The sequence below is a fragment of the Nestor notabilis genome, unplaced genomic scaffold, assembly GCF_000696875.1.
Source record: "Nestor notabilis isolate BGI_N333 unplaced genomic scaffold, ASM69687v1 scaffold11028, whole genome shotgun sequence".
Lineage (NCBI taxonomy): Eukaryota > Metazoa > Chordata > Aves > Psittaciformes > Psittacidae > Nestor > Nestor notabilis.
In genome coordinates this window covers 1-22,787 of record NW_009941546.1, presented here as the reverse complement: position 1 = coordinate 22,787, position 22,787 = coordinate 1, and the positions used below count along the sequence as shown (strand labels likewise).

The following is a 22,787-nucleotide window of genomic DNA, read 5'->3' as shown; positions in this document are numbered from 1 at the left end:
CATATATATATATACACACACATATATATATACACACACATATCATATATATATATTATTTTTGCCAGATAACTAAGCTGCATCAGACGCAAAAGGGATCAAACATGCACTATGGATACTTTAAGCAGAGAGGGCAGGAACATGCAGCCAGACCACTTGCCAGTGTTCTCCCTCCCCATTAAGGAGCAGGAATTTTGATCCCGCTTCATTGCTTATCTACGTGCGTTCTCAGTATCCTGCCTCATGTGCTGCCTAATAGCATCTTAACAGCTATTCATTCATCCATCTTCAAAAGGGATCAAACATGCACTATGGATACTTTAAGCAGAGAGGGCAGGAACATGCAGCCAGACCACTTGCCAGTGTTCTCCCTCCCCATTAAGGAGCAGGAATTTTGATCCCGCTTCATTGCTTATCTACGTGCGTTCTCAGTATCCTGCCTCATGTGCTGCCTAATAGCATCTTAACAGCTATTCATTCATCCATCTTCATTTTCTAGAAAATAAGAGTTTCTTTCACCTCTGCCTTCCAGAAATAACACAGATTTCTTTCTGTGTTGTAGCCTTCCCCCAAAACCAGCACAATTGAGAATTTAAACCAATAACCAGCTGAATTAACAATCAGATTACTCTTGCTTGAGAAAGTTACCCTTCCTACACCTCAAACAGCAGATCTCTGCTGTACCCAAGATAGTTACAATGGCTTCGACACTTTGCAAACACACATGCAAATATTGCTAATTCTGCAACAGTCTGCTACTAATGTTACTAGTGCTGACAATATACTCCTCCATATATGCTAATCAAAATTCTAGTACAGTAATCACCTTACTAAAGAAGAGGAACAGCAGTAACTCTGTTAAAACAAGCAACACAGCAGTAAACATCTTGCTATTTACAAAACCCTATAAAAATGCTTGTAATCTGGAACGCTACCTTTGATAGTTTAAAAAAGAATTTGAAATCAAAACTTTCTACAATTATATCAACTGGGCTGCATAACAATTGGATTTCTTTTTTTAGTTGAGAAAGAGCAAAAGCTTTCTGCAACATTCCTTACATTCCCAAGGACAGGTTACTAATGTGTAAGTATTTTTTCCTTGATACCCACTGCTTGCACAAAATTTCCACTTGGTCACAGCAAAAGAAAATATTTGGTAACTTCTATAAAACATTTTCCACTTAAGCTGAAAGCATGTGTACTGATTTACAGCGTTATCATCCTTGGCTTCAATTTTACTCTATGCTAATGCCCTACAGGAAAAAAACCCACATTTACCATTCTATAAAACCCCTACAAAGTTTTGTGTCTGAGCAGCCATAGTATACATGTAATAATAAAAAAATATATATACATTTATATATACACGTGTATTTATGTGCGTGTGTATATACCTACAGGTGAAAGAAAAACCAAGTTCCTTACCTTTTTTTCTGGATCTCGAGCTCCAGAAGCAGCAACTGAGAGCTCAAGTTCCTTCTCACTGTTTTTGTTTAAAAACCAAAAACAACAGATCAAATCAGGAAACAGTCACAACTATACCCATTCTTTAAAAGCACAGACCTCACAACTCTCTAGTTAAAAGACATGATTCCATTTGATTTCTTCTGGAGTCAGGGAAGAAGGATACTGTGTATTATTTGTAAATAAACAGAACTCTCATCTGGCTATCATCTAGTCCACCTAATAAAAATCCAACTACTGTAAAAGGACAAACCACCACATTGGTTTTTCACTACAACCCTTCAGGTCATTTCTTAAAAATTGATTTTTATTCGCATTACAGCAAGAAGTTTGTAAAAATCATACAGAAATGAATGATTCAGAAGTACAGCAGGAAGTATCATATTGTAATTTCAGGGCTCAGGCTTGCTCACCATGTACAATTTTTCCACCACAGTGAAACCATCAATAGTAAATTACCTTCAATTCCTAAAGCCTTCACTAATATCACCGTCTATCATTCAGCAGGCAGCTACTAACAGGTAAGCAAGACAATTTGTATTTTATTATTCTGCATAAGTCAGGTGGTCAAGTGCTTTAAAGTGAAAGGTTACTTTCCTAAATCAGGGCAAACCAAGATCCAAGATCTGTTTTCAACTTTGAAAAGTAATTAGACACTCCCGTTCCAGGGCAGGGGGTGCGGTGGGATGGGGTGGGAGGGAAACAAATAATTAATTAAAAATAAAAAACAAAAAAAATTAAAAAAAAAAGGGTAACTTCAGCTTCTTCACCCTTAAGAAACTAAAGATAATTTTTTAAAATGAAAAATATCTGTTTTTTCCTTTGTTCCACTCGAAGTTTTATTTAAAACTAAAGTGCTCACACTGATGAGTTTAACTGAATGCCAGATTACCTAGCTAGCTGGAATTCCTTTGTTATGAAAATTATTCTTACACCACTGAATTCATGAAATGCCTTTAAATTTCAGCCATTATCTTAAAAAAACCAAAAACAAACAAACAAAAAAAAAAAAAACACCAAACCAAAAAGCCAGTAACTTTCCATTACCGTCTCTTATTTCGCTGTTGCTCAGCCATCTGTTCTATTAGTTCTTGCCTGTATTTCTCTTTTTTCCTCTGGACAAGTTCTCGGTCCTGACCACCTAATGGAAGTAATCACCCATTTGTGTAAATGCCCCACAGAATACACAAAAGGTACTGGACAAAAATATCACATTTCAGTCAATGTAAAACATGGAACACAGAGTATACAATTTAAGAATGTGCATAAGAACACTGGATCTTTATTGACTTTAAAAGATATATCTAGTTTTAATATGCAGTTTGTTTGGAGTACAATGATCCAAACTACTGAAATGTTTATTACTATTTTTTTTTTAATTTGCCTAGTTTTGTATAGTAAGGAAGCTGCCAATTCCAAAGCTATGTGATTCAACAGCAACTTAAAAACAAGTCACTCATGTTTTTTTCCCCTCAGGCTCAACTAAAGAAGATACACTATGGCACTCCAAATTACGTGGAACTGCTCTGGATAAAAATGAAAGTTAAAACTGAAGAGAGTCAAACCTGCAGGGAGATTGCTCCGCTTTTAGGATGGTTTTCATGACTACTAAGAATTAGCAAAGCATTGACAGGTATGTGTATGTAGAAGGAAAACAGTGATAGCATCTACAGTATTTTAAAAGAACCCAAAAAACTTCCAACTTATGGTAGTACCCGCACAATAAGCATGGAGTCTTCTATTGTTTTAAAAACAACAATAAAAAATATTCCATCAACACTTTCTATACATTATAACTATCAAACACAAGGTCTTCTAACATATTTCCAAACACAAGGTCACTGTGGATATCCAGTAAAGTAGACCTGAACAATGAAGTGAAGGAACCTGCAAGGAAACTAAAAACAAACAAAAAACCCCAGACAAACTAACAAATATAAAACATAAAACCAAAACACAAGAACCAAAAACCATGATGCATGATTGAATTTTTCATTCGATTATTGTGCTGGGACTGTAAAGTAACCAAAATGTGCAAGACAACTTCAGGCTTTGTGATTTCTAGGGAGTCTGAAATCACTTCTAATTTCCAAAAATTTCAAGTTTTAATTTACTTAATCTTTATACAACATATTTAACAATATTCTTCTCCTAACCAGGACTGCTAGAACATAAATTCACAACTTTGTGTACTCAAGTACTATAAGTGACATGACTGACCATTACAACACCACTGTTTTAACGTTGCCTTTAAAGAGTTAAAAAAAAAAAATAGCATTAAAGGTGAGGGAAGTTCAAATGAAAAAATAAATAACAATTATTCTGATAACTGTTAGTCAACTTTTCCACAATTCAAACCTAGCCTGTCTTCTGAGGCTCCCGTCTGGAGAACTACTACAGTTCTTTTATCCTTGTCTTATGATTTTCTGAATTCAGCTATGTTTTCAACAATATTTCTCTCTACTACACTCAATAATAATACTTCCTGCTAAATTTTATGGCTACATTTAAGCAGTAAGAGATGATCAGAATCATTTGTTCTTGGCCCAAGGCTGTGTCTTTAACAACACAGAAGTTAATAGTTCTCCTATACTTCATTTCATAAAAGAACCTAAGAATGTATCTAGACTTTCAACTGTTAATGAAATCAAAGAAGAAAATTAGGCTCTTCAAAATTAATCAGAAAGCCCCATTCCATTCACGGGGAAAAGAAACATGGCTTTTTTTCCTTTTTTATTCTATGTAAATAATATTTATTTACCAGTCTTGGTGACAACTAGCACAAATAAAAAGCTTATTTTCCTAAGTTTTAACTATTCCCACAGAAAAATAAAATATGCAAAGCCAAGTCTAGCTCATTGTCATTAGTTAGGTTTTTATACATACCAAGACCAAGGCCTGTTGCGTACGGCATTTCAGATGCAGACTTGGCCTGTTCAGTAGCCGAAGAACTAACGTGTACCTGATTTCTGAGCAAAGACAAAAAAGAAAAGGAAACATCAAACTCTAGAATGTACTTGCAGTCTGTGTGGAACATGATAGATGCACTTACATCAATCACTATGTGATACATTTACAACAAACAGCTTTCCTAAAATCCAAAGAAGTATCACAAGCAAAAGAAGAAACCACCTGGCAAAAAGGCATTTCTCACAGTGCTCATTTGCCTGCAGTTTCTGAAGCCATTTGAAACACTGACTCAGTCAAGCACTTAAACAATGTTGACAGACTGAGCGGTGCCAGTCAAGAGTTTATGTAAGGGCTTTGTAAGTGTTTGTTTCTGCCTCATCCAGCTAAATCACTTCAGGATTTGCAAAACCAAGACAAGACGCAAAAAGAAATTTTAAAACTACTATCAAAAAAGGATTCCATGTTACTTCTATTAAGAGTCTTCAATAGGAGAATAGGTTATCCATTGTTTCAAAAAGAAAACTTCAGCAGCTGTCCTCAAAAGAAACAGGCTTTTCTTGTACTACTATATCCTAGCTGTAACAAAAACTATCAGTCATTTCAGACAACATATCAGGGATTTTAAATAAACGTTTTCCTTTCACCATGAATTTATAGTGCAATTATCAGGAAAATACACTATATACCACACCTCGAATTTCCAGTTCTTGAGGTCTGCTGCACACGTGCTCTCTCCCTTAATTCATCTTCATAATCTGCAGGTAGATCTCTTACTATTCCATCCAGATAGGGCCTTAAAGAAATAGAAGATAATCAGCTATGCTTGCCTAACAACATACAATCTGAAATGGAAGGTCCAGCACTCTCATGCAAATGCATTCTCAGCCCGATTGCGTACAAGATGGCAAAACCAGTTCTGACAATATGACACAAATTTTCTAGAAACACTTCACTTTGCTAGCCTTGTTAAGGCAGCTCTCTGTCTGGAGTTTGAATTCCCAAGCCTGCTGTCATGCAGCCTTTATCTATTGACCCTGGTTAAGAGTTTGAGAGCTGAAGAGCATTCACACTGCATTAATTGAAACAGATTTTGCTGCTCTTAATCCCCAGGAGCCAACAAAGTCTACAACTCATTTCAGCACACAGCTATTGGGCAAGTCTGATGAAACAGTTAATTCAGATATGAAAAGCGTCTGTAATGACACCCTCCCCTTCACTATGCCGCTGATACCATTTAAAAGAGAGGTAACTTCTGATAAAAAGATAAAAGACAGGTAACATGGTGAATACGAAAATTCAGGAGCTAAAATTTGAATCGTCCATATATGAAGTAATATAATTGAAGCTTCAAATAATTCTGAACATGCCAAATAATGTATGGACACAAGGGAGTTTTTCCTGAAAAAAATCTGGGGTACTTGAATTTACAGGTTTTTCTTGCCTCACAGACTACTCTTTAACGAGGACTTCAAGTTACCTTGATAAAAGGCAGAAATAGGTATTCAATGAAAAATAAACTACCCAACAGCTGCTAGCAAAGTTACATATTTTCCTGAGCTGGACTTCCTAGTAAGCAAACAAAAAAAATACTAGGCAAACATAAGAAAAACCTCATCTTATTCTTTTATGTAAAAAGACCCACAGCTCTGCCCATCTCTGTAATTTAAATAAAAGCCAATAATCAAAAGTGAAAGGATGCAGCAGATTATTAAACATTGATTTGGCATCTTAACAACCCAAAAGAACATGAAAGAACAGCACCCATCCTCTCGGCATAACATGATCTTTCATAATCAAGATCATCTTTTTGATAGTGACCAACCCGCTACTTACAAGGCTGGTCACATAAGACTGAAACACAGTCAGTGATGAAAGGACAGAGGGAGAAAACAAAGAAACAAACTTTGGGATTCAAGAGGCAACCTTTTTTGTAAAAAAGCAGCAAAGATGTTGGCCCAATTCAATCAGGAAGCTGTTGTATCCTGTTTATAGGACAGAGCTAGCTGCTGGGGATGGATTAAAGCATTCCCCTCACTTCCCTGTCACCATTTCTGTTTGCTGATACATGCCACAGCCCTTGTGCCTCCATCAAAACAGATCTTTCTGAAAAGAAACACCTGCCTCTCCAAACCAATAAAGCCCATTTAAAAACATAAACATTTTAATACAGCAAATAAAATATTCTTCCTTATGAATTTAGTTTCTATACTGAATCAAATGTGTTCTGGAAAAGTTGACATTGCCCATAATGAAAAGGGAGAAAAAAAATGCTAACTCTACAGAAGCTGAGCTGTCAGTAACTAATAGAAGTGTTTCTCCTTCTTGAAGTGAGACTGAAAATAGTTAATAAAAGTTTAAGTGGAGCTCCTTGCGAAGAAGAAAGTACTAGATTAAAAAGCACATTTAATTAAAAAAAGGGATTTTTCAGTAAAAATGCAGCAAAGTAGAAAATCATACCAAAAAAACCCCCAAACTTTAATTTCATGTACAAAGTTAAGTTCAGGCAACTCAGGTGATAGTCCAGCAACTGCTTTTAAGAAGACGGCACCAAGTTTGCCAATAATAAATATAAGACTACCTTTTTTTAAAAAAGAAAACTGAATTAAAAGTGTTTCAGAGGCCTCTCCAATTAAGCAATGAATTGCCTAGCGATATATGGGTTTCAGATTTATACAAGCACCATCAGTTTTTTGAATACCTAAGAATGTGTACACTATTATTCAACATGATATTGCCTACTGTTGTTAATTCTAGGGGAGGAGGGGGAAAAAATAGTTATTTTGCCTAAAAAGGGAAAGAAATCGGCATTTCCTTCACTGAAGGAGCTGCAGGAGAATAATTTTGGCAAGAGGCCTGTTCCCAAGATCTGTAAAGTGATAAAATGTAGACTCTTCAAGCACCTTTTTAAAATTTATTTACAAGAAATTTTACTGCTTTAGTTCATTTGAATTTAGCTGCATAAAACACAACTGCTTCAAGTTTGGTACTATTTCACACCACAACCCATCTGTTTTTGAAAGCAACCGGTTCTTGCAATGGAATAACCAAGGGTGGCCAGACTGCCAAACCCTGAATGATTGGGAAGGTCATACTTATTTTTTTCCCTTTTCAATGAGTGACCTAGAAGAGACAGATTAACCATTTATGTCAAAGCAACCAAACTGATTCACCCGTTAACACGGTAAAGGTTATTTAATAATGAATGTTCTCCGTCAAACTACTCTTCATAAAAATGAACTGTAGACTCTTTTTTCTGAGGTAATTTCTTGGTAATATCCTTGGTTTGCCGCAATATATAGTATGCTCCCTAATGTATAATGCATAGTCTTAGGTATTGGTCCAATTTTAAAATATTTTTTCTAAAAATTATTGCAAAGGTCTGTTGTAAGGTAAGTGCAAAAATCCTGCATTCGCATGAGAATCTTGACTATTTTTCAGTAAGAGTAAAATGGCTGTCAGCAACACTACAGAAATAATGGAGAAAACAGAATTTAGAATACCTTTCAGCATAAAAAAAACGAGGAGTTCTTCTGTCATAAGTGCTTTCGGATCTAAATCTAGGGTCCATTTCTTCACTTATCTCAGGATCATAGTCCATTCTGTAGTATCTTCTACCAAAATTGCGTTCTTCATCAAGTCTGTGATGCTTCCTAATAGGAATTAGGGATTGGGTAGCAAATCCACGATGCCTTCGATTGGGAACATCCAAATCTTCATCAAGTCTTTTATTTAATAGTCGACTTCTTAATTCAATGTCATCATCTAACCTACTATGATACCTGCCTTCCTCCAGCCATCTCTTATTTAGCAGCTCTTCATAACCTTCCATAGAAGTAAAGGCATCCTTTTTGGGAGGTTCTGCACTTGTATTAGAGGGCTGCACTTCTGTATGTAGTTCTGGCTGAAGCCTTGTAACAGCAGTAGGGTTTTTATTCCTGTCCATCTCATTCTGTTTAATGGAAAAAAAATACTAAAAGATCTGAGTCTAAACAAATCACATTGAGCAAACTGCTTGTTCTTTTATCAAAAAGATTTTGACAGAACTATTTCTACACAAGAATAACAAAAATATAACATAAAGGTCCAATGAGATGACAAACAAAGAAAGGAAAAACCTTGACTCCCTAAATCTAATTAGATAAGTCAGCTGAGTAAACATAAATGCCCAAACATGTAGAAAAAACTTTACAGATTTACAGCCTCAGTTACAAAACACAAGCTGCATTTTTGCTTTTTCCTAGGGTTCACTGTTGTGTAGCTCTCCAGACTTTGAAGAACCCAGTAAGAATCAGATACTGAATTCAAAAATATGAAGGATGCCTGAATTCTGCCTCATAGCTGTCCTCATGGATTAAACCAGTTTTCAACTATATGACACTCCAATACACTTGGAGAAAAAGATCCTTCTCATGAGAAAATAATCTCTCTGGAGACAGACAAGACACATTCTTCTAGACAGAACTTAAAAATACATGGATATTTGCACTTGCTGTCTGATGCAAGAAAGACAATAAATTTTCAGCTGTTGTGAGTACAAATACAAGTCCCTTCATGGAACAGCCTGGCTTTCACACTACCCTACACTTAAAGATTTCCATATTAAAAAAGGTGGAAGGCCTTCTTTAATCAAACTTGCAATAGATGGAAGTTACAAATTATTGCAGCCCATCGCTAAAACTAAGGCAACCATATTTAAAAAAGAAAACTTTCCCATTCCACACAAAATTTTACAACGAACAAGCAATAGAAAAGCTTTCTCAGATCAATATAAATAAGTCAATGATAAAACCAAAAAACTGTATTACCTCTGTATTTTTCTTCCCTAATTTCCTTAGCCTTTCATTCCACAATTCTTTATCCCTGAGGTATTGATTGTACTCCTTGTTTCTTTCAAGCCGCAGTTTCTCCTAAAACAGGCATTGAAAAGGGCATCACAATTTTGCATTTTTGAGTAGCTTTGAGATTCATAGAATGGTAGTATTAAATGAATACATGCAAGCTGTGATTTTGCCCCCTCTCTCTCCACTCCCCTTGATGTATAAATAGAGCTTGAATTGCTTCAAGGTCTTTCTTCATTCTTGAATGTATTACTTTCTCTTAATCTGAAATCTGTACATTGAAGTCAGCTTCTTGGGCATGAAGTCTAGTCCCCAGTAACACTATTGTGATATTAAGTTCAATCTTAAACCAGTTAGTTTCCTCTTACTAAATCTATTACAAAATTGTTCCAAAGCCTCACTACTTGGACAATTATAGATCACATTCTAATTTCAAATCTAAATGTATTTATGTATGATTTTTAAACTTACTTACATGTCTGTGTGCACGTGTGTGTGTTAAGATTAGTTGTGACTTGCCCCACTCGTAATTAAAACAGGACAATAAATACATGCATAGACAAGATGTGTCAGTTAGAGCTTAGGATATAACTTGAACTGTCAAATTCAAACAAGCAGCTAAGCTGATTGCAAAAAGAGTCAAAACCACAAAGAACACAAGGAAAACTAAGAAAAACATGATCCATCCACTTTGTCCTAGCTGCTTTTGCAAGGCAACAACATTTAGAACCGGCTTGCTAAAAATAAACCTGCAGGATTTGTACATCATAAAAACCCCTGCAGGAATTGTACATCAATAGCCTAATAATGTAATATGAAATACAAAAGTCTCCAGGTAAAGCAAACTCTAATTTACGTTATTTCCTGACACAGTACCTTATGTTTAGAGCATGGGACATGCCTTATGCTAACTTGTTCCAACCATCATATATATGCACAAAAGAGAATTATATCACAGTATTAAGAATTATGCTCTTCTTCACTGCAGTACTTCCCAACATAAAAGAAAAAAGTATTTTAAAACCTTAGCATTATACATAAATTTACTTTCCCACAAGCAAATTTCAAACAAAAATAATTTATGTATCTATCACCATGGAAATACCAGCTTAGTAACTGTTCTGCAAATAAGCCCAATGCTCCCAAAAACTTTGGGGTTTTTTTCCCCCAAATTTGTGTCTGTAAGTTTCATATCTGCAGACAGCTATGAAAGCTGCCTGAGGGGTATTTTCTGAAGCTGAGAAATTAGCATTATCCAGAACAGGTGGCAAAACACTCTGCAGGAAATTCAATATGCTGTGTGGCTGCATATTCTACCCAAAAGAGGAAGCCAAAACGCAAAGGTTAACCTCTAATCATAATCTGTCTATACGCTAACCGTTTAGCAGGGCACACTGTGACACCTTCTGGCAGCTTTTAGGTTCTGCAATTCCAACAAATAAGGCGGGAAAAGGATACAATGCACTTGGGCAGAAAACCTCAGCAAATGTTGAGTTGCTATGATAGAAAACCATCAATGATCAGATGTGTTCCCAGTTCAGATACATCTTTCATTTTCACAGAATTAATCAAAGATACTTTATCTTTCACAGAATTAATCAAAGATACTTTATCTTTCACTGTTTCAGCACACATACTTGCTGAACACAAAGTTCACAAGAACTTAAAGCTAACATAAACCCAGGAGAAGCACATGTTGCCACTGAGGAGTCCTTTCCCCTTCCTGGACATTTCATTCTTGCTGCCTCCTTTTTCTTTTTTTACTAGCATAATTTGGAGTTTGAGGCTTTTTCATAACAGCAATTTTCACTTATTGAGTTCTCACCTGGCTCCTCATATGGCCAAACATTATTGCCAGCACAAGAAAGGCAGAAAGCATAAATAAGCACAGAAAGGGCAAGACCGACACATTCCATAACCAGAAGGTTTGTGCCACCTTACAGCAACAGCATAGCCTGAAACTCAGAGCAACCATGCAACTCCAAGGAAATGCAGGTTTAAAAAAAAAAAAAATTAAGTAAAAATAAATAAATGAAATAAAATCCCCAAGGGTGCAACAGTCCAGTCCTGCTCCAACAACAGTTTGTCTTTCTGCCTTGCATCTCTGCTGGGGTTTGACCAAACCTAACAACCAACCAGTGTGGTCTGTGGAGACAGCAAAAATATTTGCTAAATTACAGTGTTACTGCTGATTCAACTTCCTGGATCAATTTACAAGCAAACACAAGAAAGGAACTGGGAATACAAGGCTAACATATGAGGGCAGAAGGACAGATGACCCCTGTAAGATTGATTTAGGTGTTCACAGAATCATACTATGCATCAGAGGAATGAATCAGAGCTTAAGAAAATCCATGCATGCATGTTGCATCTTCATATTCTAACCTCCATGAACCTCCAATAGCAGAGAGACAGTTATGGCTGGTATTTTTCTCCAACATATGAAAGCAAGACCATAAACTGATAAGAAATCTCAGGGAAACCAGAGGGGCTAAAGGCAGAGAGAGAATGTGTACTCCTTTCACAAAGCACAATAGTATCTGTATTTTGAAAGAAAGACTGGAAATCGGTAAGTTTCCTATATTAACGTCAGGCAGTATGTGAGATACAAGATCAGCTTTTATTTAGATTCCTAGATCTCTGTTTGAAATAAAATAATCACATAAGGATAAGCAGGTAGGTTAAACATACACAAAAACATCAAAACAAATTGTGTAGAGCAGAAAGCACACTTCCCTTAGTTCTGATAGGAACTGGTAAGAGTATCACTGTAGAAACAGCTACGAGCAAGTATTTTAAAAATTATCCTCAGGCTGCAATAGGAAGAGTAATAAATTAGAAAAGGATTTATAAGAAAAACAGTGTTCTTTATTAGATCTATATTTATTGCTGAACAAAACCCAAGCACAATGAGAGCTTTTGAAAACACCAGGTGCCCTGCAGCCATGAATCGGAAGTAGCAAACCTCCAACTAGTATCAGTACAGACTTACACATCTAATTATCTAGAAATTTAGAGCACAGGTAACCTAGGATTATTCTAACGACCACCTCCCAAAAACATTTATTTGCAAACATTGGGGGAAAACAAACAGAAAGTGGAAATAATTTTTCCACAACAGTTTAAATATTCGGGTTCATTTTCAAGTCATACACCACTTAATTTCCTCCAGATACTTACCTTTGCAGATTTTCGCTCATCGATAGGAAGAGATAATCCCTGAGTATATGGATCTACTTCACCAGTAGTCTGATAATTTTTCTACATTAAAAAAAAAACCAAAAAACTGATCAATTCAATGAAATAAAAACAGAAGACAACCTTCACATTTTGAAAATGTGGGATGATCATGGAATACATTAATGAAGTGAAGTCAAGGAATGCAGGAAATAAAGGGCTTTGTCACGCTTTCAGCTTGAGTTTGAAAGAGTTTGTCACTTCTTCCCTGTTACACTACTTCAAGGATTACATAAGCCAGTCTTCCTATATTAAAAATACGTATTTTTATTCAAAGAAACCGCACCAGTACTCAGTTCTCTTGTAATGAATTAGAATCAGCACAAGCATATGTACAAGCATAAGAGAAATTTTTCAAGACACTATTTAAGATGAAAAATGGCTTTTTCTAACTGCAGATAACATATGTCTACCTCTTATTTTAACAGACAGAATCCATGTTAATACTAGCACAGCCACCACTTTGCATCTCAACACTATCCGTTTTCTGCAACAGCAGTTCCCAAACTCTTCAGGATAATGACCTGTCACCAAATCTTGTAATTCCTTACAGACCACCAGTCACTTTCAGAACAGAATTTTCTGCTGAAAACACTACGTGGTTGCTCCATACAGCTCCCTGAGGTACGGCTTGGGAACTGGGCTGTGCAGCACATCAAAGTATCAGCCTTTCAAATCAACCACCAGTGGTGGAACGGGTCCTTAGTTTCCAGGTCTAGTGGCTTCTTCATACATCACTTATTTACTATAAGCACCCCGAGACCATTTTCAGTCAACAACTTACGTTTTAGAAAACCAATTATCTTTAATAAAAAGATAATTTATTTGTGTGGCATGGGCTGGTGAGAGGAATGGGTTAGATATGGTATTTCACTAGCATTGTTTTCTTCCATTCTCTATATAGCTTAAAAGCTTAAAGACATGTCAACATGTAAGTGCTCTACCTGCTCCAGTACAAACCCACATCATTATGAATTACATTTCACAACTACATATTGAAAGATATAACAGATTTAATAACCGTGAAAATATCCAAGCACTGAGCCAACTAGATTAATATAGAGAACTAAGTTATTTTTACTAGAAAAAGTAAATAAATTGTAATCCTCATTATTAAGTAATGCTTTTCACAGATCTATAGAGATTACTTTTGATCTTAAGAAGGTATTTGCCAAAAATCAGAAATTATATGGAAACTGCATTTTCTACATAAGCAAGACTAAAAAAGTTATTAAGCAAAATATTATCACGATAAGAGCTGCTAAGAGTTGCTCTACCTCTTTATGTGAGGAAAAGAGACTAGAGATCGTTATACTATCTCTTCTGTAGGCCTCACAAGCTTAATATAGCTAAAATGTACGACATTAAAAAATAAACTGTAAACCTGAATTTGTAAAACTGAAGTTCAATTGATAATAAACCACTAGAAGTTAATATAAAAATTGTATTATTCGGGTACTTCAGTGAGAATTATGAAAAATTAAGTTTTAACACAATATTCTAACTTTGAAAATAATCTGAAGTTTAAACAAGCAGCAACAATTATATTAGCATCATTTTGATTAGAGGTTAAAAAGCCCATTAATTCTGCTGTTGCTATTATTCTAGTGCATGCTAATATAGCTAATTTGTATTCCATGCATGTTATTCAAAGCCCCAGAAAAAACAGACAGTTGTGTTTCTACCACATTAGTTCCAGGTCCTTTACTCAAGTTGCTTAATCTGAACAACCTGGATGAAGGGTGTTAAATCTGAAAATCATATATACATGACAGCATAATGATATAAATAATTAAAAATAACTGTAATTGAACAAAGCTTGCACAAATGTGCTTCTGGTATTATTTTTTTCTTCACAATACTTGTATTCTCACATTCTGGCCACTAGGTGATGAATAACTGCCTCTACTGCCTTCCTTACCACCACTGATGACATTTCACAGTGATAAGGAAAAAAAGCACCCCAACTCCGATTCCAATGACATAACGTATCAGGGTTTATGATTTTATCCCAGCTTTGTAAAGTATGTGTATTAAAAAAAAAAACAAATAATGAAATAGATCTGAACTTGTAACATCTATGGAACTTAAAAGCCTTGAAGCAAATGTCTACTAAAAGAAAAAGTTTTATAGAGTCAGCATTAGACAGCAACAATAGCAACTGCAAAGGAAAAAAAACAAACAAACAAACAAATAAAAGATATCAGCAAGTGTTTTAAAATCTTACCAATGGAAATAATGAACTTAAGTAATCATTTTGCACAAAGCCAACAATGCTGTTAATCACAACTAATCACTATGGCATGCACAAACACATGAAGCACAAAAAAGTAATGATTTTTTATTAATTCAAATTGCACAAAGCTTTCAAAGAAAAAAGCAACTAATTTGAAGAGAAAAAAAGAAAAAAAAAAAAGATATTGCAGGCACCCTACCTTTCTTTTTGCCTGTGAAAGACCCTAAAAGTCAGGGAAAAGATACTTTCAAAAAGAGTCTTTCATTTAAAAATACTTAACAAAAAAGACTTCTCGTAAAACCAATCCATTTTTTCATTTTAAAAACTAAAGATAATTAGCATTTTCGGACTACAGAAATTATCTGGTTCCTAATTTGTTTCTGTTTGGCTAAGAAGGGATACAGAATATTCCCAAGACTATACATTTCATACATACCATTTCAATTTTAAATCTACTGTGACATTTAATAAATCATGCTAAGCAGAACAAAGTTATTTTTATTTCTACCACTGAAAAGAAGCTGTCAAATGCAGTCACACTGATTACAGGAATATTCTGACTGAATTACAGACCACACAATACATAAGTACTTAAGGACGTAACACGATATTTTAAATTTTCAAGAAGATACTAAGAAAGAAGTAGATACAAATAAATAAAACTATTCAGAATAAAAGGTAATATGTAGGCTTGTGGCCACAAGATCTAGAGAAGCCTGGAATATACAACCCTTCCAAGCAGTGACATTTTGAAACTACTTTTACTCAAGCCTGTGAAACCAGCCATGGCTCATAATGAATGCCTTCCTATAAAGATTTTCCACAGTTTTTATTCATTTTCATTTAATTAAAATGAGAGTCATTTTAAAAGACTGGTTTAACTCAGGCAACCAGACAGGAAGCTTTACCTGAGAAAGGTATCGCCTATAATCTTGTCGGAGTTCCTCCTTAAGTTTATGTTTTTTTCGTTCATATTCTTCTCCAAGAGGTAAACTCAAGCCATAGTCACCTGAAAGTTTAACACCATTAAATATTATTAGTATATCTTTTTGTATCAATACAAAACACATCCTGCATCTGGATTTTTATTAGACATCAGCAATAAAAAAAAATGAACTGTGCAACCAGTAATCACAAAACAGCCAAAATACAAAACATCCTCTCTCTATGAGTAGTTGGGTGGAAAGCATGGAAAAATAGATTGGGTTTTGGATGTTTATGTTCCTCCAGTCCTTGTGCTTTTTCTCCCAAAAAATGACTAATAGTATAAAATGACCTAAATGTTGTACATATTCTTTTGTCAATGTATGTTTCAAAGGAAATCTCCTTTGACACACTAGTTCTAAATTAGTCTGATGCTTTAAGCTGTGCTTATCACACAATAGAAAACACACTTTGCAACCAGAATGAAACAACCTATTCATTTAGCATGAAGCATGTGAAAAATACGTGGCTTTCATACAACTAAAAGGAATCTGGCCATATGCTGATAATTTTTTCTTTCCACCTCAGTGTTTTTAATTGTAGTAGATCCAAAATACATATTCAGTACTTTTCCAAGATTACTATCAGGTCTCATAACAGCTGCATTCCTAAACTATAATGCTACACAAGTTGTTTGCTGTTCCCAAAATACATTTTAAAGTACTTTGTAAGTAATATCCTCTGCCTCAGATGCCCATCTCTAAAACCACTTTCACCACTATCCAAGGAACAAGTCCCTGTCTAATTTAAACCAAATGAAATTACATTGCTTTAAACTAGAACCAGCCAATAATATCAATCATCCACTAACAGCCAAAAGTGTTTGATGCCTAGATTATTATTATAGATCAGGCTAGTTTTGGCTGGGATAGAGTTAAATTTCTTCATAGTAGCTAGTATGGGGCTATGTTTTAGAGATTTGTGCTGAAAACAGTGTGGATAAAACAGGGATATTTTAGTATCCCTGAGCAGTGCTTACAGAGAGCCAAGGCCTTTTCTGCTCCTCACGCCATCTCACCAGTGAGTAGGCTGGGGGTGCACAAGGAGTTGGGAGGGGATATGGCTGGGATAGCTATAGCATAACTACAGAAAAAAAATTCCACACAACCCAAAGACATTTGGAAGACTGAAGAATTGGTATGCACTTGAATTATAATGGTCATCTTATAATTAAAAATCCAAACCAGTAATTCCCGTCCAAAAATTGACGAAGGTAGTTGAATATTAGTTAAATCTAGAAAACATAAAAAAATGTATAATTATACCTAAAGAATAGTTCTGTTGACTATTTGGAGGTATATTTTCTTTAGCCATGGATATCAACATTTTGCTAGTCTCGGAAAGCTTCTCTGATTCCTTAATCTGAAAACAAAATAAAACACTTTGCTGTATCACAAGGTAAAAGAAATATCACATACAAGAACAGCATTATTAACATAATTATTAGCACTGTAGAACAGAGGAACAGAAAGACTGAAAAAGATGCTGGATTAACACATTAAGCAAGTTATACGTTTCAATAATGCTACCAAAAAAGTAGCTCTCCTCTACAACACAGAAATTACTAGTTCAGTATGTTCAAAATACTTCGTCATGAAATATGTTGACAATATATACTGTGATCTAAGTCATAAACTGTATGTCATAATCCACAATTGTGTCATAGTTTGCACATATCTTCTCTGGGTTTTTTTATGGGAGCTGTTGTGTCATACTGCACCCTGCTTGAAACTAGAAAAGAATTACAGGGTATTATGATCAAGTTTAACACACCGGTTCCCTGTTAACTATACTTTCACCATACAGCTCAGAACTTTATCAAACCAAAGGCTGGAAACAGTCTCCTCTTCAAACTTGCTCTGAGCAGAGGAACCAAAAATAAAGAAAGCCCAACTCTTTACAGCTCTAAGAATTAACTTCCTGCAGTGAATTAATAAAACTTTCTGGAAAGAATTATGACAACTAGGTAAAAATACTTTTATACTCCCTTTTCCCTACAGAACAGGAAAGATGAATTCTCATAACGTTCTGATAAAACAAAAAAGGGAATGAAAACTGAATATTGTAATTGCTGACAAAAGCTCAAGCTGTCTGGGGCTTTGCAAGTCAAACAACAGAAAATCAAAACTCCTTTTTTCACCAAGGACTTTATTTAGTTACCATAACACTTTTTTAGCTTGAATTAATTAAATACAGCTTTTTGCCAGGTACTGGCACTATTATTTGCAGAACACCATTAAGTGTTCTGCAAATGGTGTTCTGCAAATTATCAAATCTTTATAGCTTTAGAATTAGGTACTAACATTTCTAATAGGAAACTTGTGATAAGAACAGATTTTGTTTAATTGATTGGATTAAGTAATTTGCCTTTCGTATTTCCTAGTTTCTGCAACAGTAATTTTGTGGATATTTATACCATCCATCCCTAACCCAACACCCATGCTCTGGAGTGGGCTGAGAGCAGATCCCTGCTTAGTCAGCTTCCCTACGGAGGGAGGGAGGAAGGAACAATGATAACCATTTACAAGAGTTTTCCCACTTGTAAAATACAAATGTTACTGTATATGCCCAGTGGCAAACAGGTTTTGAAACATCTACATAAATACAATGTATTTAAGTTAGAAATTATTTTGAATAGATAAATTATACTTGAACTAAAAGTACAGTTTGAAAGCACAGCAAAAGTAAGTTTAAATCAAGACCCTAGCAATAGACGTGTTTAAATTTGTGAAAACTAGTTAATACTCTTACCCTCATTTCCATGTAAGGTGGATCATTTTCAAGTTCTGCCTTATCTTGTGCCAACTTGGCCTTCTGATCTTCAATAAATTTGTCTAAATCATCCGCCATCATTTCTAAGGTTATAGAAAAGACTTAGAACATGAAACCTCAAAAATGTAAAGATCCATTACAGTTGCTTAAGACAGTAGTTAAATAATGTTCAAGTTTCTCCCTCAGAACTACAAGCCATAAGACGTTTGCTGGGTCAGTTGAACACCTGAATCAGGAAACCCATCCATGGACATTACTTGATGTAATTCACTTCATTACTTTTACAGAGAGAAAATTCAAATGTTTCAGATTATGACTGAAGGTATTTCTCTAATCTTGTTTTGTAAGTGTTCTGGGGTTGTTTTTCTTTGACTGCAAGTCTACCAATGGCCCTTCACTTCACAGTAGCACAAGCTTATTGCTAGTGAATGATAAAATCAAAATGAGGCATTATAAAAAATAAACAGGATAAAGGAATTGTTAAGGCAAAAAAGATAGAAAAGTACAAAATACATGTATACTCTAAAATATAGAACAAATCATACAATCAATTCTGTGCTTAACTTAATATCACAAGAAGTCTTAAAAATCATCAAGCTTATTCAAAACGACAAAAAATCCATTAAAAAATTACAGAGAAAAGGAAAAATAAAAACCACCACAACCAAGCATAAAGCACATGCATAGCGCTTCTGGAGTTGGAGTCTACAGAGTATCATTACTGCCTGTACCAACAAAATAGCAGAGGCAATAAGAACAGCTCCCACTCTGCAATAACTGTGGATATGAAGCAGCTTTGACTTGTAATCAGACAAGCCACCCTTCTGTAAGAAAACACTTACTGAGAAGCAGCTGATTACCTTGCTTCCATTAGTTGTGCATCTTGCCTATTTAATTGAAAGCATCTCATTTGTGCAATTTAGTGTATATTGTTTTCCTGGACAACCTCACAATAAAAATTAAAGTGAATGAAATTCATGACAATCGAACTGTAGAGAAGGCTCACACTCAGACTTTGAATACTCCTTGTTAGGATAGCCTTTCCAAGACTAAAAATACTGCAAAGCTGCAAACTAAGTAACCACAGAAAGCAGAAAGAAAAAAACAAAATGACTGCATACAAGCCTACTTCATCCCAATCCTCACTAAGCATTTCCTCCAACTCCACTGGATAAGCTTTGCAAAACCAAGCCTACAGATAAAAAAATCCATGTTATATTCTACACTTAAATGAAAGATGAAACTGAGCAGAAAATTATGACCCTCAATCCCTCCAATACTACCTAAATGACTTAAGCAAAAGGATTGCTTATGCAGGTTTCTCAGCAATCCCATCCAGTATCTGAACTCAGATTGTACAACAGTTTTAGTGAGGCTAATTCAGTAACCCTCTAAAGCCTGCAGATTGTATGAAGTAAACAACAGGCCAATAACGAAAGTATATTAGAAAACACTTCCAGGGAGAGGATCAAAGAAATTAAAAAAAAAAAAACCAAACAAACAAACAAAAAAAATCAAACAGCCAACCAAACAAAAACCACCTCAAAAAACAAGGGAGTAAGATACTTCACAGGCAGACTGAGGTAAATGCGTACTAAATGTAAGATGTAGAGAAAAAAAATGTCAAAATTCCAACAGATGAATTCAAGTAATTGCATGCTAACTTAATTCCAGGAATAAATCTGCTTGATGTATTCCTTAAAACATACTCCTTTAAACTTTTATATTAATGCCATTTTTGATTCATAATATGAAATTATAATATTGTTAAAGGAGGCAGAACTAGGACAACCTATTTACAACCCCTAGTGATAATACAGGACAGCTAATTCCAAATATAAATTCTCCCATCTGATTTGTCCTAAATCTTTAATCTCATTAGTTCTGCACACTGATAAAGGATAAAAGAAATCTGAAAGAGGGTAAGTTTCCAGGCACTGATAAACTTTATTTAGCCTATTAGGTTACATAAGAATAAAGAAAAAACTGTTCCAAATGAGTGAAACAACTTGTCATAGTAAAGAATTTAGAAGTTGGTCTTATCATCTATCCAGTGCTGCATAACCACCAAGAGGAAAATTACTTCATGTAGAAGAAGGAGGCACTGTGAGAAGTCTTTCCAAAAGTTCACTGACTTTAACACCTGTATTTCTTACTGCTATTTAAAATAACATTTATAAACTCTAGAACTGTTTCCAAATCACTGTACTGGACTGGTACCAAACCTATTCTCAGAGACAGTATAAAGAAAGGAGTATTTGCAGTGTTTTCTGTCTCTAGCACAAGTGACACAAAGAATATTCTACCATTCTGCACTCCTATCATATTGCTCAGAGAGCAATATAATAAATTACAAAAACAAAACCAAACCAGTTACAGTTGAACTACACTAGAGCACTAATGATTCAGCATACCTTTAATACAGCTGAATAACCAGGAAAAGTGACCAAATGCCTCCTAGAACTCCCAGAAAATAGCTAGACATTTTGTTTCTTATATCCTTCTGCCGGAGTTGACCTTCTTAAAATACACACAAACCTTATGAGATATGCAGAAAGACTGTATTATACTGAAATAAAAAATAAAAAATGTTTACATATTCTAAGCAAAAGACTGACAGTTTAAATGTGATACATATGCTGCAAAGTTCAGAAAACACACCAGTATGTAAGCAAATATTTTACTGAATATTAATCAATTTTATCAACTACTGTATCAAGAGACAAAATCATGACTAATCACAACAAAGAAACATTATGTTTCTATCTGAAAAGAGTGCTAACACAGTCCCCTGTTACGCAGTGAACTATCTCAGACATGACAGCACTAAACTCACAACAAAACATCAACGTCAAACTGGCTTTGTATGACTGCACAAACACACCAGGGCACAGACTGCCACTATAAACCTACTCCAATTCAAAACAAAATCATCTGTTTTCAGTTTAGCAGTATGTTTGAATGCATTTGGTACATTTCTAGATCCTTGCAACCACTAGTAAAAGCAGCAGATTCAAAAGTGAACTTGGAGACATAGCTCCACAGTCATATGCATAGAGAAAAAGGGAAAGTCAGAACATGCTGTAAGCATCTGAAAACTCAAGGATAAACCAAAAATTATGAGGTGCAGACATCATATTTTTCAAGTTTTTTGGAAAACAGAATATTCTGAAAATACTATTAAAAAAAAAAGTTTGATAGAACTATCAGCTCTTTCTTTCACACTTGCATCTTTAAATCTTGTATCTTTAATCCCAAAACCCTGTATTACTCAGATTGAAATTCCATTAAACATACTGTTGCTATATACTCAACTACTGTCTGACAATGTCCCACAAAAATAATATTTTCTGTATTTTTACTTTTAAGTTTTCCATAAAACCTTTTTTTCCTTTTAAACTGTAAGTTTTCACAAAGCAACTCTGAAGAATTACAATCAGCCATGTAGACTTCAAGTGTACCAGGCAATAGAAAGCATATAGAAATTCAAGAAAATAAGTCAAGTTTGAATGTGAGATTTTTACTGGATCTATGGCCAGAGATAATAATACACATCTCTGTATTCAAGATACTCAAAACCATCTATGTGCGTATGTATTGTATCGTATGTACTATACCTAGCTGTGTATGGTGTATCTACTTTATGACCTAAAGCAATGTCTACTGTGTTCCTTTTTATTCTTTCCCTTCTCCTCCTACTTTTTCAGGAAAATGGGGCGCAAAATTTAAAATCAGTGTATAAAAGTAAACAAATTTAACCTCTTCCATGCTACCATAATACTAAAACACCAAGAAAACCAACAACATGGCAATTCCCACCCATATGCACTGCAACAAGGGTGGCAAGGAGGGACATGCTTTTAAAACGCAATTATATACTACGCTTAATAATTGTGCTTACAGATTATATGGTCACATAATTGTGTCATTGAAAAGTATTTTGCAAAGTTTCACACAAACTCCCTTAGGTCTCATAACAGCTATCACTGGCTGCCACTGGGAATGGCATTTACAGTAAGCTCTAGCTGTCAGACACACTTCCTGTACCTTTCATCTTCGTTTTTCACCAATTCTTACCTGAAAAAGCACAAAAAAAGAAAATCCAGGGTCTGGACGCTCATAATTCATAAACTCTGACTAAACCAATGCAACTTTTTCGTAACTGTGAAGGCAATTAACCCTCAAGACAACCAAACAACTTTCGCGAGTTACTTCCCCTCACCATTAAGGACTTATTTACTTTCCCAGAACACCCGGTGTGATCCAAAAGGACATTATTTTCGGAAGAACCCTTCAGAGCCAGGACAGAGGGCTTCTCTCTCTCGAGCCTAACAGCTCGGGGCAGC

General features: G+C 35.1%; 1 protein-coding gene across 1 annotated transcript in view; it reads right to left on the bottom strand.

The window, feature by feature from the left end:
• CSPP1 (centrosome and spindle pole associated protein 1) overlaps positions 1-18,519 on the bottom strand; it is a 56,379-nt gene extending 37,860 nt beyond the window's left edge. The window contains exons 1-11 of the mRNA XM_010020958.1: positions 18,421-18,519; positions 16,935-17,031; positions 15,594-15,694; positions 14,885-14,908; positions 12,393-12,473; positions 9,180-9,281; positions 7,875-8,323; positions 5,066-5,167; positions 4,351-4,433; positions 2,512-2,605; positions 1,426-1,483 (exon numbers count right to left, since the gene is read on the bottom strand). Of these exons, the coding sequence (XP_010019260.1) occupies positions 1,426-1,483; positions 2,512-2,605; positions 4,351-4,433; positions 5,066-5,167; positions 7,875-8,323; positions 9,180-9,281; positions 12,393-12,473; positions 14,885-14,908; positions 15,594-15,694; positions 16,935-17,031; positions 18,421-18,519 (1,290 nt within the window). The remainder of the gene's footprint in view (positions 1-1,425; positions 1,484-2,511; positions 2,606-4,350; positions 4,434-5,065; positions 5,168-7,874; positions 8,324-9,179; positions 9,282-12,392; positions 12,474-14,884; positions 14,909-15,593; positions 15,695-16,934; positions 17,032-18,420) is intronic.
• Positions 18,520-22,787: the final 4,268 nt, after the last annotated feature.